This window comes from Hypoxylon fragiforme (assembly GCF_022984875.1).
Source record: "Hypoxylon fragiforme strain CBS 206.31 chromosome Unknown GGS25scaffold_7, whole genome shotgun sequence".
NCBI lineage: Eukaryota > Fungi > Ascomycota > Sordariomycetes > Xylariales > Hypoxylaceae > Hypoxylon > Hypoxylon fragiforme.
The window spans coordinates 2263284-2279412 of record NW_026054762.1 but is presented as its reverse complement, the minus strand read 5'-3'; the positions used below and the strand labels follow the sequence as shown (position 1 = coordinate 2279412).

The 16129-nt window shown below is 48.2% G+C and overlaps 3 protein-coding genes across 3 annotated transcripts; 2 read left to right on the top strand and 1 right to left on the bottom strand.

The window, feature by feature from the left end:
- The first annotated feature begins 917 nt into the window (after positions 1-917).
- On the top strand, positions 918-4704 carry GGS25DRAFT_379576 (glycoside hydrolase family 3 protein). The gene is made up of 5 exons (XM_049258259.1): positions 918-1789; positions 1859-1941; positions 1998-2405; positions 2463-2566; positions 2623-4704. Exons 1-5 carry the CDS (start codon positions 1495-1497, stop codon positions 4292-4294), a joined length of 2562 nt encoding a protein of 853 aa, XP_049114909.1. The 5' UTR covers positions 918-1494; the 3' UTR covers positions 4295-4704.
- A 3191-nt stretch (positions 4705-7895) lies between these two features.
- On the top strand, positions 7896-10369 carry GGS25DRAFT_523915 (uncharacterized protein; the record flags this gene model as incomplete). The annotated part of the gene is made up of 5 exons (XM_049264508.1): positions 7896-8119; positions 8232-9032; positions 9176-9589; positions 9714-10060; positions 10254-10369. The coding sequence occupies 5 exons, from the start codon at positions 7896-7898 to the stop codon at positions 10367-10369; spliced, it is 1902 nt and encodes a 633-aa protein (XP_049114908.1).
- A 2047-nt stretch (positions 10370-12416) lies between these two features.
- On the bottom strand, positions 12417-14522 carry GGS25DRAFT_379511 (uncharacterized protein). Its single transcript, XM_049258258.1, has 3 exons — positions 13903-14522; positions 13654-13844; positions 12417-13582 (listed from the first exon to the last, which is right to left on the bottom strand). Exons 1-3 carry the CDS (start codon positions 14153-14155, stop codon positions 12620-12622), a joined length of 1407 nt encoding a protein of 468 aa, XP_049114907.1. The 5' UTR covers positions 14156-14522; the 3' UTR covers positions 12417-12619.
- Positions 14523-16129: the final 1607 nt, after the last annotated feature.

Here is a 16129-nt window from a genome sequence, read left to right as displayed (position 1 = left end):
AAGCACCAACACATTCCGCGCCAGGGGGATGAAACATGATTACGAATAGTCTGCTGGGAGTTTTCTTAGGATGGTGTTATTATATGTATCTGCATTAGACGAATAGCTATTCCCCCCCACCCCCTCCCAAGACACATTATCTGGAGGGGTTCGGCTTTTTTTCTATTTCGGCTTTTTTATAATGGGTTTTTTACTTTTTTTTATATTCTCTCCCTTCCCTTTCGATTATGATCATGGATACCAGGACGACGGCTTCTTTTTTGAGTTGGCAGGAAGGCGATCGAATCGATACGTGACGAAGTTGGGCGGAAGAAGTTTTTGGGGCACGATAGTACAATCACTCCGTATATCAAAGTGCCTTCGGCTGGCTATCTAGGGTTGGTAGATACATGCATACCTACACATAACAACATATGTAGTAAATAGGTGAATCATCAGAAAGAGGTGGATATATTTTATAAAAGCTACCTGTTGAAAAAAAAAACCTCAAACTGACTTATTAGTCAAAATACCCAATAATTCACCTTCAAACATTGTTGATATTTGATGGCAGTGCTTGTCTCGGAAGCTTCACGATCCATCTAACCTACATACTTCAATGTTGTCGACATTGTGTACGGCAACCGGCAAGGAGGATGAGAAAGTTGACGGCGATAATGTGTAGTTCATGACTCGAGTAGTACACTAAAATATGTGCCTAGCAGCCTGTAGCAGGTACTTGGAGAGGTGCCTAACGCCCTAAGGCAAGGCGGGTAATAGAGTTAGACCTTATTCCAACTTAAAACATGTCCAGTGAGAAGTAGTACATAAGTAAAATGCCGAAACCAGTTAGTTCAGGTTAAGCGGTTGAAGCGACGGGATCTACCACTAGTTAGGTAGGTACAATACAATACGATACAGTACCTGCCGACTAGCTCAGTAACAGCTGTAATAAACCTTATTAGCTTGCTAAACCACATGTGCACCTAATTAGAGGAACAATTGACCAATTAGGAAGGAAGTAAAAAATCCCCAAATAATGATTAACCCAGCAACAACCAAGCATTGTTGACAACATCAATAAATCATCAACGACAACCGGATCGGAAGATCCATCTTCAGTTTTCAATACCTTGCAACCCCAATATACTCGTTGACTTTTGTCTATCCCAATTGTCTTTTGTTGTCTTCAGATGTCTACCCGGCACAACTTCATTCGTTTAGTTGTAAACGTCTCCAACTACTACATTGACACCATTACTTAATTAACCATACAAAAGCATAACTTACATATTTCGTACCTTAGGTATCCAAGAAAATCGGGGTACATATTAATACTTGTCGTGTTCTTCGTCATTGTCTCGTGTTCGCAACAATAAACATTGCTTCTCAAGGACTTGAGCGAGCGATACCTGGATTGGATTACCTGATCGTATTTCACATACACACACACATCCAAGACTAATTTCTCACCCAAACTTTCCAGATGAGAACTCATCATACCTCACATCTACAATGGCAGAAGTAAATAAAAAAAGCCATACAGTATCGCAGGGCCAGACGATACCATCGGGCCGGTCAACATGGTGGGGTAGACTTCAGCAACGCTTCCCTCTTTTGCAGAGAAAAAGGGGCAAGGCTCTCCTGATTGGGCTCATACTCCTTCCACTTCTCGCCTTGCTTGGCCTCCTCGCTTTGCGAAATAGGCATGGGGTTAGCAGTGCAGGGGTTGGAGGAGCTGTAAGCGACCAAGACGTGATTAGGGATGACACGTACTTTTATGGCCAGTCTGAACCGGTATATCCTGCTCGTGAGTAAACAATTCGCAGATGTTTTATTTCTCTCAACGTGTTTGGATTCTAATTCGCGGTATGACCAGCGGCAATGACCGGGGCGGGAGCATGGTCCGATGCCTACAACAAAGCTGTCGACTTTGTCAGGCAGCTCACTATCGAAGAGAAGGTATGTAGTTATTTATTGAACGTCCAAAGTCAACAAATAAGACTAAGATATATCAGGTCAACCTTGCATCAGGCATTTCTTCATCGACGGGTAGCTCAGGCACAATCAATGGTTGCTCTGGTAATATTGATGGCATTCCCAGAATGAACTTCACCGGATTCTGTCTCAACGATGCTGGCCAGGGTGTCCGAGGTACGGATTTCGTTTCCGGGTTTCCGAGTGGTATTCATGTTGCTGCCAGCTGGAACAAAGATCTTGCCCGAAGTCGTGCAGAGAGTTTGGGTCTTGAATTCCGTGTAAAAGGGGTCAACATCCACCTCGGACCAGTAGTGGGTCCGGCTGGACGAATAGCACGCGGCGGCCGCAACTGGGAAGGCTTTTCTCCCGACCCCTATTTGTCCGGCATGCTCGTCTCCGAGACGGTATCGGGCATCCAGTCCCAGGGCGTTATAACTAGCACCAAGGTGAGTATGATTGATGAGGCTTTATTGAGAAGCTAGACTTATTAAGAATACCTCCAGCACTTCATTGGGAACGAACAAGAGACCAATCGGCAACCGACCGGCGATGTCGAGGCTGTCTCGTCCAACATCGATGACAAAACCATGCACGAGCTTTATTTATGGTGAGGTTCTGTTCTTCGTTCAGTTCGAAAGCAAGCTAATCAATAAATATGTAAAGGCCATTCCAGGACGCTGTCAAAGCCGGGACAGCCAATATCATGTGCTCGTACAATCGCGTAAACAACTCATATGCGTGTGCAAACAGCAAGACCCAGAATGGCCTCCTCAAAACCGAGCTGGGATTTCAGGGGGCTATTACTTCCGATTGGGGTGCTTTGCACGCTGGAGTTGCGTCGGCAACTGCTGGAATGGACATGGTCATGCCAAACTCCGAGCTTTGGGGAGATAGATTGGTAGAAGCAGTTAGGAATGGATCTGTGAGCGAGGACCGCCTAACTGATATGGCAACCCGAATTATGGCTGGATGGTATCGGGTCGGACAAGACCAAGACTTTCCAGAGCCCGGAGTCGGCATGCCCGCAGATCTTACTATACCGCACGCTATTGTCGATGCACGAAACACTTCGTCTCAAAGGGTTCTATTAGATGGCGCTATCGAGGGCCATGTTCTGTTGAAGAATGTCAACAATGCCCTTCCGCTTAGAAGCCCAAGAGTCCTCTCTGTCTTTGGATATTCGGCGAGGAGCCCCGACCAATGGAACTACCAATCTAATGGAGGTGTAGCCGCGTGGACCTTTGGGGGCGAGTCATCTTATCTCGGGCGTGATACACAAGCCGGATTTTCAGGTCATTACTACGAAGATTTCTCGGACATTGCTCCGAACGGAACCATTATCTGCGGTGGAGGTTCGGGTGCCGTGACGCCTGCTATTATCAGTTCGCCATTCGACGCCTTGAATGCTCGCGCATTTGACGACCGCACACAAATATTCTGGGACTTCTTCAGCCCTGACCCAGATGTCGCTGGCACGTCAGACGCGTGCCTCGTCATCGTCAACGCGTTTGCGAGTGAAGGGTACGACCGTCCGGGATTACGGGATGAATTTACTGATGGCTTGATCCGCCACGTGGCTGATCGATGTAACAATACCATCGTGATTTTTCACAACGCTGGAGCACGATTAGTAGACCAGTGGATCGATCACCCAAATGTGACAGCGTTGATATTTGCGCACCTACCTGGCGAGGCTTCGGGCCGTGCCCTCGTCTCCTTATTATACGGGGATTCAAGTCCGTCCGGCAAGTTACCGTACACGGTAGCTAGGAACGAGTCTGATTACGATCACCTAGGAGGGCCGGACCTACCAGAGGGCCAGTTTGAGCGGTTCCCACAGTCGAATTTCAGTGTCGAAGGCGTATATATAGACTACCGGCACTTCGATGCTAGGAATATTACGCCACGGTACGAGTTTGGCTTCGGACTCAGCTATACGACGTTTAATTATTCAAGCTTGCAGATTGCGAAGCGGGATGGCGCTAATACGGATGCCTATCCGACAGGGGCTATCCAGGAGGGCGGGCAGGTTGACCTGTGGGATGTGGTGGCGACCGTTAGCGCCAATATCCAAAATGTAGGTGAAACCGATGGCGCCGAGATTGCGCAGCTGTATGTTGGGATACCGAACGCGCCGGCCAAGCAGCTCCGGGGGTTTGAAAAGCCATTCCTCAACGCGACAAGGTCGGCTACAGTATCGTTCGACCTGACTAGGCGAGACCTGAGCATCTGGGATGTGGTCGCGCAAAAGTGGCTCCTGCAGCCCGGCGAATACGGGGTATTTGTCGGAGGAAGCAGTCGTGATTTGCCGCTGCAGGGTACCTTGAGCATATAATAATGAAGAAGGTGGATATGGATAATGATAATGGTGGGTATGGGACATGAGGCGAATGAGAAGATCTGCCGACGTGCTAGAGTGAGCAGGGAAGGAAAAACGGCAGCTAAACGTCTTATGACAAGGTTATGACGAATGCGTCCACGTACATACACGTACGTTCTAGCAGTGGCTTGGGAGCGAAGCCTTACGTTGATGCTTCTGTATTGCTTGCCTGCTAACTACTACTGGGTAGGTATCATGGTAGGAGCAATGGAGCATACCTACCTGGGTACATACCTACCTATCTAGTGTTAGCCAGAACTTTTTATACGCTCCACGATGGTATGATGGGGACTTTGCAGTGGGGTTATGGAGACGACTTTGTGCAACTGCTATGTACCTAGGGTAGGGACTAATAGCTTAGTTCGTGTCTTAGACGGTTGATAAATGCACCCGAAATGCTTCTAGTGTGCTAACGTTGGTGTTCTGAGGCTTACATGCTCTGGATGTGTGCCGGTAGCTACCTACCTCCCTATCTACAGTAAGTAGGTAGGTAGCAGATACAATGTAGCACCTGGACGGTTGTTAAGTTACATAGTAGGTACCTAATGAGATGCTATCAAGTAGTACCTAGGCATAATATAAGCAAAGTAGCCCCAGGTAAACCGGCGAGGAAAATCCAATCCCATCCATCTAACATCCGTCTATCCGTCTATCGTGGGAAATGGCGAGAGTCTAGCCTTAAGTAGGTAGTTAGTCTGGTATAGCTAAGTACCTACCTACCTAACCTAGTACGGTCCTATACCTAGTAAAAAGATTATGTAGGTACATACTGTACCTACCCAGGGGTTATCCCAACTATTACACTAGAGCTTGGCTTCTTTTTGGATCTAGTTATGGAAGGTTCCAAATAGAATTTTGATGGGGAGAAGAAGGGGGGGGGGGGGGGGGGGGGGGGGTTCCATGGATGTTTTTTTTTTTTGTTTAGCGGACTAAGTTAGTTTGTTAGAAGGTCTCGGAGTAAAAGGAGTTTCGATGTTGCCACTTGCATGATTATTGTTATAGGTAGTTAGGTTAGAGGAAAGTACTAACTAACTATGTAGATTTGTAGAATAGAGTAATGATAGGTAGAGAAGAAAAAGAGGTCAGCCCTGATGGCTTGAGCTTTATTGGTGGAGATGGACAGTTAAGTAGGTAGGTAGGTAGGTAGGTTACCTGATTTAATACCTACCTATGGATATGGGATCTGGATTATGGCTCTTCCTGGCTGTGTGATAGGTATTGCAGCTTCGTTATACATACAGTAGCTTGCAAGGTATGTACGTAGGTAGGTGGTTCTTTCGTCGTCTCGTCCAGGGGACGCCTTACCCCTCCTTTTTTTCTTCTCCTTTTCTCAATAGGTTGGTTGGTTAATTAGCTACTGGTCGTCTTCTTTTTTTTCTTTTTTTCTCCTGAGGCGAGATGGCTGGTGTGCAGGCAAATCAGAGAGTGATAATGACAGTGGGTGAGTGAGTGAGTGAGTGTTCCTCCAGGGCTGCTTTATCTTGATAGGATAGGGAGTCAGGGGGCTTTATTGTATGTATGTATGTATGTAGGACCATTGTAGGTAGATAGGGATGATGTGGCTAATCCAATGGGGATGTGTGATCGCGCAGGTGACAGGTTCTAGCTTGCATCGGGTCTTTACGGGGGGGTGGTTTCCCTTTGAGGAGAGAGAAACACCGCCACAAGCCTCAAGTATGTAGGTCGTCGTCGTCGCCTGTCTTCAGCCTTGTGTTGCTTGCTTACCTATCCATGTTACTTGCTTACCTACATATCCACCCCGTCAGTTAACCTAAGTTAGTACGTAAGCCGATTGTAAGGAAAATGTATCACGGATTATTTCTCACGGGATGTTTTGTCAACCGCAAGGACTTTCCGGGGATGCGTTGAATGCGCTCCATATAACCTGTGAATCTAGAGCAGATATAACTAATGGGACGGATAATAGAAACTATGCGATTTAGGTGGTTAAGCCTTTTTTTTTTTTCTTCTTCTTCCTTTTTTTTCCTCTTTCCTTTTGCTTCAACACAGAGAAGCACTTACAGTAGGTACCTACATTACATAAATGGTTGTGGGGAAGGGAGGCCAAATAGCCTCGGTGCTCAGACCCTTCGAAGCTGGAGACAGCCCCGGAGGAATATCAATCTAGCAGCCTAGTTAGTTACTAGGTAGCGAAGACTTTCAACGTTCTTCTATGCTAGTGTCAATGCACTAGAACGACATAGTACAAGCTTCCCAGGTTGTCAATAACTCTTAGTTAGGCAGGCAGGTATTGTAAGTACATATGTAGGTACTGTATGTAATATGTATGCATGTAACTATTGTACAATACTATTTACGTGGAGTTCGCCGCGTGCTGAATCTTTAGCTCTTAGCGTAAGTGCTGTCTTGTTGAATGATTTTTTTGAAGTTGTTCGTGGATGAATGAGTTGGTACTTAGAGGTTAGTATAGTATAGTATGATATAACCTAGGTTACATAGTTAGTATAATATAGTATAGTATTAGTATAGTGTGGTTGAGTGAGGGAGAATGAAAGCCCATTACTAAAGTCTAAGGTTGCTAAGTAGGTACTGTATTGTATGTAGTGTACAGTACCTACATAGGTAAGTAGTAATGAATAGCTAGGATATCCAAATATATTCTATATTTTGAAGTTTTGTAACCTATTTCTTATATCCCTTCATTATTTCCCTATTCCCTATTTTCATATTTCCATATTTCCATATTTTCATTACCTACTCGCTTCTTTCCTTGTTCCTATCATATTATTATATTATTATTCATACTTACCTAAGTAGTAGTTAGATAATACTCTTCTTCCCCTGCCTGGCTTGCCCACTTGATTCAATCCCTGCCCTGCCTAAGCTTGTACAACCCCCTTGTCTCTTTCAGCTTGACTTGTCGATCATCTATCTATCTCTCGGCATCCAGCCCCAGGACCAATTCACGTTACTTCTTACATAGTTATCCTAAACTAGGAACTTGGGGAAACGGCGATACTCATGATATCCGGTTTTAAGTGAATTGGTACCTGAATATCAATCAGCCCTTTGGAAAACCATCAAAAGAGAAGCGCCAGTGTTCTCTCTCTCTCTCTCACAAAATACCTACTACGCATAACACACAACTCTGTCCCGCGGAAAACCGCTCGTTCGAGTCAGCCGGATTACATCATTTCGTCTTGTCTTCTTTCTGTAGGGCTGCAACTGTCCGAGACAAATTACTTTTGCACAACGGTCTCAGACAAACCCGTATCGAGAAGGTCAAAACGTGGTCAACCAAAGGCGTCTGGCTGCGCGCACACGAGAAGGAAATGGTAACTCCGGTTCTATGTTGAGATCGCTGTTTTCTAGCCAGGATCGATAGGTTTTCTATTTGCCTACCCAGGTACCTTCTTTCTCTTCCTCTCTCTCTTGATCGCCGGGGGGAGGGAATCGGATACTTTCGATATACGGTATATTCTACATATATCCTGATGCGCGAGGCGTTTTTTGTTATCTGAGCACGCACTTGCACTACACACCCCTCCTCCCCTCCCCTCCCCCCCTTCTATCTCCCTCTCTCTCCTCTCCGAACATGCCGACGACGCAGGGTTCCAACGGGCTCTCGCCGTTTTCGGGGTCGACGCCGGAATCGTCGCCTGGGCATTCTCCGAAGCGACAGTGTTTTCAGGACCATTCGTCCTTTCACACGATAGAGACCACGACGATAGGAGGTCTAGCCGCTCGCGCCTGCGAGAAGTGCCGCGCCTCGAAACGCAAATGTGATAAGAAGCTGCCCTTCTGCGATCGGTGTAAACGGTATGTATTATGATGAAAATGCGGATTATCGTTATTCTCTATTCAAATTTAGATCTATGCGACTTAGACAGACAAGACAGCCAGACAGAGGACTAACAGAAGAGAAATGTAGACTCAATGCAAAATGCCACTATGTCCAAGACGCCATGAACAACACGGGCGCGCAAGGGGCCCAATTCGTCATATACCAGCCGCGCTCGCTGTCGCACGATGCACTGTTTGGCTCCGCCGAGCCGCTGGAGGGCATCAATGCCCTGCAGATCCTGTCGCTGGTGTCCACGTCCATCGGCCCCGGCTACCCGCTCGCCGACTGGCGCACCGCCATCCACACGTACTTCCTCTGCGTGCACCCGTGGTACGCCGCCGTGCACCCGACGCTCTTCGAACGCCAGATCACCAGCTTGGTCGCCGCCGTCGACTCCCCTCCCCCCTCCCAATCGCACGCCTCGCCCGGCACGCTGTCCAACGCCTCCCACGACCAATACCTCTCCGCCAACCACACGTACTCGATGACGACGGCCTCTTCCGAGTGCCCCTCTAAAGAAGTGGCGCTCCTGGTCGTCGCCATGTACCTGACGACGCGCATGCGCCTGACGGACGCGGGCGAGCTGCCCATCTTCGACGAGACGTACCGGACGGTCAAGCGGCTGCTGTCCTCGCTGCTGCTGGCGTGCGTCGGCGACCCGCGCCCGAGCATCGAGCTCGTGCAGTGCGGCGCGCTGGTCGCGCTGTACGAGTACGGCCACGGCAACGCGCTGACGGCGTACCGCACCCTGAGCCAGACCGTCGTCACGGCGCGGATCCTGGATATCAAGCCCGGCCAGCTGGCCGATACCGGAGATGATATGCTGATGCTGAGTGTGGAGGAGGAGCAGAGCAGTTGCTTGTGGTGGTCGATGTTTATATTAGAGCAGTAAGTTTTTGTCTTTTCCCTTTTCTCTTTCCAAGGGAAAGGGGAGGGTGGAGTGTAGCCCGGCTGTGTAGATGGATAGGGAGAGAGAACATCTCCCCTTTTCGACTGAAGCCCTTGTAAAGTCCCCGACTAACTCTCTCAAGATTCATCCACCAAGACGACGAGGCCAAAGGCCTGCCGTTCCTCCTCGAGACCCCGACGCGAAACACGCTGCTCCCCGAGACGCCCCCCCTGACGCCGAGCTCGACGACAAGCGGGCGCTTCGAGTCCCCCATGTCGCCGACCCCCTCCTTAACGCGGCAGCCGCACCACCTCCTCCGCGCGGGCGTGATCGTCGGGAAAGAGCCGCTCGGCCGCTTCCAGCTGTCGGCCAAGTCGTCGTCGCTGTTCCACCGCGCCATCCGCATCGACAAGGAGCGCGACACCCGGCCCGGCAAGATGCCGCTCGTGGCCACGTACTCGGACCTCGACCACGAGATCCGGGAGGCGACGCTGACGCTGCTGAGGGAGACGCTCGACTGGGAGTCTACGCTGGACTGCTTCGCCATGCTGGTCAGGTATGTTTTCATCCCCCTTATCCCTCTTTTCTTCTTCATATACCTATATATGTAGACAGACACCAACCCCTTTTTCCATTTTTTTTTTCTTTTTTGGCTAACCCGAATCCAAAAAAACCAACAGCGCGCTCTTCACGCTGTACGTGCCGTACCTGTCGATCCTGGAGCACAGCGCGGGACCCGCATCCGCGCTCCTGGAATCGAGCGAGGAGGTGTCGACGGCGCTGGCGGCGCTGCGGTTCGCGTGCAAGCTGTCGACGGACATCTCGTGCAAGGTGAACGCGGACTTCGAGCGGGCGCCGCGGTCGCCGGCGCTGCTGTGCGCCCCCGCGGGCGCCACCTGCTACCACGTCATCTCCACCTTCGCCGCGCTGTGCCGCATCTTCCCCGATGAGCACGACGTCTGCCACGCCAACATCGCCGAGAAGTTCGAGAGCCTCGCCCTCTTCAGCTTCCGCTGGGGCATCGCTGGTATGTTTGTTTTTGGCTGTTTAGCCTACCCCCTTTTTTCTCTCAACCACCTCCCTTCCTTCTTTTTCTTGATCTCCTGGATATTCTGCATTGTAGAGTTTAGCTTAGGCATTTCTTCGCAAATGGACGAGGATTAGCGAGAGAGAAAGAGAGAAAGGAATATAAGAGAACAGAAGCTAACCAGCACACCCAGAAAACATGATGGCCAGACTAGAAAAGAAATACGGCCTCGACCGGCAGCACTACCTAAAGAACTCGCTGATAACGCCCCCGCCCCACGCCATATGCTTCGATTTCGCGCGCCGATAACGCGGGAGAATGGGGGGAGAGAGTGTGTGTTCGCCTGCTTGCCTGGACAGGACAGTCAAAACATCTAGCACTGCCTTCCTAATCAACCTACCTAGGTGGGTAGGTACCTAGTAGGCAGGCACCAACTATTACTTACTACCCCCACGCCCCGAGAAAGCTGAGCCGGAGTCAGTTTCCTCTTGTGCATAGCATAGCGCTGGCTCGCGTTGCATGCGTTTACGAAACGAAGACGAAGCGGTGATGCTTACCTGCCCACCACCTGCCTACGTATACCGAAGCCCGCCTATCTATCTAGGTACCTATGTAGAAGAGTTATCATTACACTTGCTCGCCTATACCTACCATATACCTACCTATCTACCTACCTAATCTCACATTTCTTTCGAGATCATGCCACACAGCTTTCTACCAAACCCTAGGTACATTGCGCCTCGCACTGGAAACGAAGGGGAAGGGGTTTTCCAGGCAGACCAGACTCATATATTTCCCTATTTTCCCCTCATAATATCACCATCCCCTCACAAGCTTTGCTTCAAGTTCAAAGGCATACCCCGTTCCGTCCGGCATATATATGTAATCTGTGTGTAATATGGCTTATTGACGGGTGGGCGGCTGGCTAGCTAGCTGGCTGGCTGGATTTTGGGTTCCTCTAACCTAGGTATACATCGGTCCTCTACCCATCGATAGTGTGGAGACGTTTTTTGCAGGAGGAGGAGGAGGAGGTAAAGGAGTGGGAACCCCCCCCCCCCTTTCCCGTAATTATGTCCGTATCACCCACCACCACCACAGACCGTGGTATCAGGGCGTGGGATAACGAGCAAGCACCGCCTTTTTTTTTTTTTTTACCTTGCCCAGGTGCATGACCTTTCAACATTTCACATCCACGGAGGGGGAGGGGGCTAGATATCTTCAAAACAACACGGGAGTTAGGGAGTTTTGGGAGGATTAAGGAGCCAGCCGCACAGGGAGCACAAAGAGGGGAAGAAGGATAGGTACCTATATAGCGAAATAATTGCCTACCTAGGTACCTACCTACCCTACATACATGAAATAATCAAGAGCGAGCTGATGATGCCGCGAGCGGGGAGAGGGGATAGCATACCTAGCCACCAGCCAACACAACCTACCTAATGAAAACCACAAACCATCCTTTAATCCTTTGCTATTGAAACAATGATGAACGAGATATTAGGTACTTTTGAGAACAAACCTCCCCCATATCCTTTTTGTAATATAGGTAGGTACCTAGTACGTATCATTGCCCACCACCACCATAGGATTTCCTTTCCATAAAGGTCAATGCCAACATTCTGCCTACTTATTAAGAAGAGTATCAAGATAAGTAGGTGCCTAGTACATACTTACCTATGTAGGGTAACCATCTAAATGAGATATCTCTAACAAAAGGGATAGGCGCCTAGAACCAGTATATATACCTACAGCAAATGCCAATTCTCCATCCACGAATGAAGCAAGGTCTACAAGTTCCACAAAGCCAGTCACGCTCATACATTACTTCAAGTAAAACCCTCAGCAAATATCTCGCAATTTCACCATCTCGTTTCCGAGACGTATATATTTTATTTCGTTTTCCCTAGGCACCTATGTACCTATGCAACTGTTTATCTACCTCTGTACCTAGGCACTCCTGGATATACATACAATACACGCTTAACGCATTCAATATCACCATTCTCAAAACAGCCGCCAGTAAGCGAACTACTGTCCTGTTTCCATCTGCCCACCCCCTGATATTCGATATATATATATCTCTCTCGTGCGAAAACCCGCGAATTCCAAGTCCGTCCTGGGTATCGTACCGATTGGAAGAGGGAAAAAGATAAATCAGAAATACAATCTGCGAGGGGGAAGCGCACTAGTTAACTAACGCGAACTCGTTCGATAGGAAAGTCCGTACTTTCTCATATCCCGGAATAAGGCCCCCTGGTAGCCCTTGGATATGTTAATCAATCTCATCTCGTCTGCGACCTCAATTCATATTTGTGTACCTAGTACACCTGTATGAAACCCGACTCGGGTCTCAGCTAAGCAAGGCATGTAGCCTCATATATGTGGGGGGGGGGGGGGGATTGCTCATCCCCATCTAATAAAGGAAAACGCCTCCTACGAACGCCAGGGAGTCTCTATTGTAGGATATAACCGCCCATTTTCTATCGTAGTGGGGGCTAGGAAGTTTAATACATTGTTGGGAGGGATGGAGGGAAGGAGGTTTAGTTTGGTTGGGTACTTTCATAAGCCATTACTGCCCATCACGATTACGAGCAACATGCCGTTTAGGGAGCAGACAGCTATGAAAGCGGCCCAAACGGCGAGCTTGTAGATGACGCTGACGGGGTAATGGCGATATAACATAGCACCTAAACCCATGCAAGCGCTGAATAGACTGGTGACTGATCCAATGGCTACACCAGCGTCGACTTCGAGCCGTAGCTTATGTCGGCCTGTTGCTACTAGCACCCCGGATATGGCCAAGAGAATAAATGCGACAACGAAGGCCAGCACGACAGATCGCGTTAGTATCTTGTCTCGATACATCACAATCTGATACTCGTGGTTTTCCTCGGTAGCCGGCAATGCCGCATAGCGCAACTTGTTTCGGCGTCCGATACTAGAATTTAGTGATGAGGCATACTCATCTTCGGTAGCATCGTTATCGGTCGCAGCTGGATTATTATGGGCGCTGAAATAGTCGGCAGGTGAATGGCCGCCGAGGAGGGACTGTGTCTCAGCAGTTTGGGGCGTTCGGGCCTTGAGCCAGTGGCGGACTTTATCCACAGGGGCAGCGAACATGGTCTTGATATATACAAGACCCGGAAAGTCCGTATTTGCGTTCGGGTCGATGTACAAAGCGTATCCATCGTCATTATCACCGGCTTCACTCCCATGTTCATATTCATTCCAATACGTCATCGAAGAAGCGCCAGGGGTGTTCACGGACGTGGGATCAGACCCTGGTGTTAGCGATGGTCGGCGACTCTCGTTTGGTGTTTCGGTTTCAAACCGTGACTTCGTTCTCCCTATTCGGGGTTCGACCCGAAATGAATTAATGTTAGGAGAGACAGCCTGCAAATTTGCAAGTAGTTCTTGGTGTTGTAATCGTAACGGATGAAAGTCGCGCTTCGTGAAGCTCTTGGGTGAGGTGAGAACATTCTCCTTAAAACGACTAGTTAAACTGGTTGAGCCGGTCCATTTCTACCAGCAAAAGCCAAAAGTTAGCATCGTCAATGTGTCGTGAACATACTTACGAGTGCATGCATGCATACCCTGTACTTCTTGAGAATCTTGCGGAACGCAATGACCTGAGCGTTAACAAATCGGCTTAAAGCCTTAATATCCTCATTGCATTCATCAACTTGAAGGGCGTACTTGGCAAGCCGTCGCTGTCTTTTTGGGGACACGCCACCGGCTTCGTTACATCGTATTACAAGCTGCTGTATTGAATTCGACAGGTGACCTGCAGACCGTGAATGTTAGTCAGACCCAATTAGAAGTGTACATTGACGAGAGCGTACATAGTCGCCTCGAAATCTCATCTGCTTTGCTGGTGACAAAGAGACCGACTCGATTATGTTGATTACAAAGCTCAAGGTAGAAACCATCCTCGAACCTCTTTAGAGCATGATCTTGCTGGCCTGGAATAGCGATAGCCGTGGCTTGATCCTTGGTAGTGTGTACCTTGATCTGGTGCTTCAATGAGTTGTAGTCGATATTATGTAGACCCCAGCTCGGTACGGACTCTTCTTGAAGGTGTTCCCCGTACTTCATCGTCGGTATACGCCGCAGCGGTCCAGGAACCGCTTATATCTCCTTATCTCCCCTCTGGTAGATCGGGGAATTCGCTCCAAGCCCCGTCTTTTGCCTGTATGGTACGAATTGGATGGGTTCGCACGTGGAAATCTAGGAAGTTGGTTGACACGATTGGAAACTTGGGAGCTTCGGAAGATGGTTGAATTTTTAAAATATAATGTACCAAACAGTTAGAAGGTATTAAACCTTAGGTTTTTTAGTATTTGGTTTAATAAGAGGGAGTCGGAGATTTCTATTGTCTTGGACCGTCCTTTATTCCATGTATAACCAAGGATGCTATGACGTTTGTGTTTCTTAGTGAGTGGATTCCACTGTGATTGTAATGGAGGTACCGTTATCCACTGTCGAATGTCCACTGTCCAGTGCCCAATACCCAATGCCCAGTGCGTCCCACTAGGTATCAGTTAGGTGGTCTGCCCAGATATTCCCAGGTATCCAATGTAAAAAGTCTGGACCTGCCAAGGATATATGGGGTCTTCACGCTGGGGTAGATAAGGCTCAATTCTCTTTAACTTTCTAACCTGTATTTCGTATAGACGCTGTGTTAGATATTGATCGTCTCGTCTTAGTTTCGCCGAGTAGCAATTAGTCTTGACAAAGAGTGGACAACAAATAGCCAAGCTCGGTGAATTTGCAATCAGCTAACTACTAGGTAGTGTAGTTTTCTCGTACCTACTCGTAGCAAGTAGCAAGTTAGAATTGATGGATTAGGTGTGTAGGTGTTAGTAGTTGGAGATAAGGGAAGAGAGGGTGACTGGGTAGACTGGGTAGACTGATATCCGTCTGGATGAAAGTTTGAAGATAAAAAAAGATGTTAGTGTTTCTGGTAGTCTCGAGCGGCGCCATGCTTATTTTAACTTTAGCGGGAAACAACCTAGTAGAGGTAGTAGTACTAGGTAATTTGTACATGCTTCCGGCTAGGGTAGTACATGTACATACCACTGATACATACCACTGATACTAGGCTTAAAACGCTGGACAAGGAAATAAATCTTCAAATTTTCTCTGCCCAGTGCCCACGTCCATTGTCCCTTCCCAGACAACGAGACTATCAGAACTTGTTCACGTGCAGAAAATATCGATATCTTTAATCGTTGATGTTGCTGGCATGTCAATATTACCCTACTCGTTTTTAGCGCCAAAACTACCTAGGAATCTAGGATACGTATATATGTATAGAGCCGAGAACTATAGCGGTCTCGGCCCCTGCGCTGATCCCATGTCACACCAACATCTTGTGGTTTGGTTGTCGAGTTATTAAATACTTCAATGTTCAACGGCCTCAATGATATCAAATTGAGCTCACCCACTCTCAGCACTTCTTGAAGGAATACCTTACTGACTGCTTTATCAAGGTCGCATTTAAAACTTGCCGAGCTATTCCCATGCCGATTGGGATATCCATCACCAGTAAGATCTACCTATGTATACATCTGTTGTTACTCGATTCTTTTTAATCCGAGATGTCTTCCAAACGCACATGCATGTCTACATAATAGTACACTTACATACCCTCCTGCTACTAGATACATAGTACAGTCTACTACTCTTGCGGGTAGTTACTGGTATGTAGTTATTAAGTAACGGATATATTAGTAAGTTCTGATTCTTTCTTGCGGCTTTCTTGGAGGGGGACCGCAGTTTAACTTGAAGCGGGGCACAGCTCTTTCCAGATATATAATTGGCGAATGGATCATTGATTGAACCCCACTACCTTCCCTACCTTCCCTACCTAGTGTAGGTACCCTAGGTAGTTCGCTAGCTCGATTTTACTTGTTTCTAGATGTCGGTAGTCCGTGCACAACACACCTAGCAGCCCTTTCTGGGGCTCAAGCTAAGGGATCGGTTTAGTACAGCTACATGAACAGCCCCGGAGGTTAGTACGAACATGGATGTAGCTCGGGACGCTATCCCCATGCAGTAGGTACGTAC

Coding starts and splice junctions, on each gene's coding strand:
- GGS25DRAFT_379511 (XM_049258258.1), bottom strand. CDS start 14,155: ATGAAGTACGGGGAACACCTTCAAGAAGAGTCCGTACCGAGCTGGGGT. Junction 13,845..13,902: donor TGAGATTTCGAGGCGACTAT/GTACGCTCTCGT, acceptor CACGGTCTGCAG/GTCACCTGTCGAATTCAATA. Junction 13,583..13,653: donor AGATTCTCAAGAAGTACAGG/GTATGCATGCAT, acceptor TTTTGCTGGTAG/AAATGGACCGGCTCAACCAG.
- GGS25DRAFT_379576 (XM_049258259.1), top strand. CDS start 1,495: ATGGCAGAAGTAAATAAAAAAAGCCATACAGTATCGCAGGGCCAGACG. Junction 2,406..2,462: donor GCGTTATAACTAGCACCAAG/GTGAGTATGATT, acceptor GAATACCTCCAG/CACTTCATTGGGAACGAACA. Junction 2,567..2,622: donor ATGCACGAGCTTTATTTATG/GTGAGGTTCTGT, acceptor AAATATGTAAAG/GCCATTCCAGGACGCTGTCA.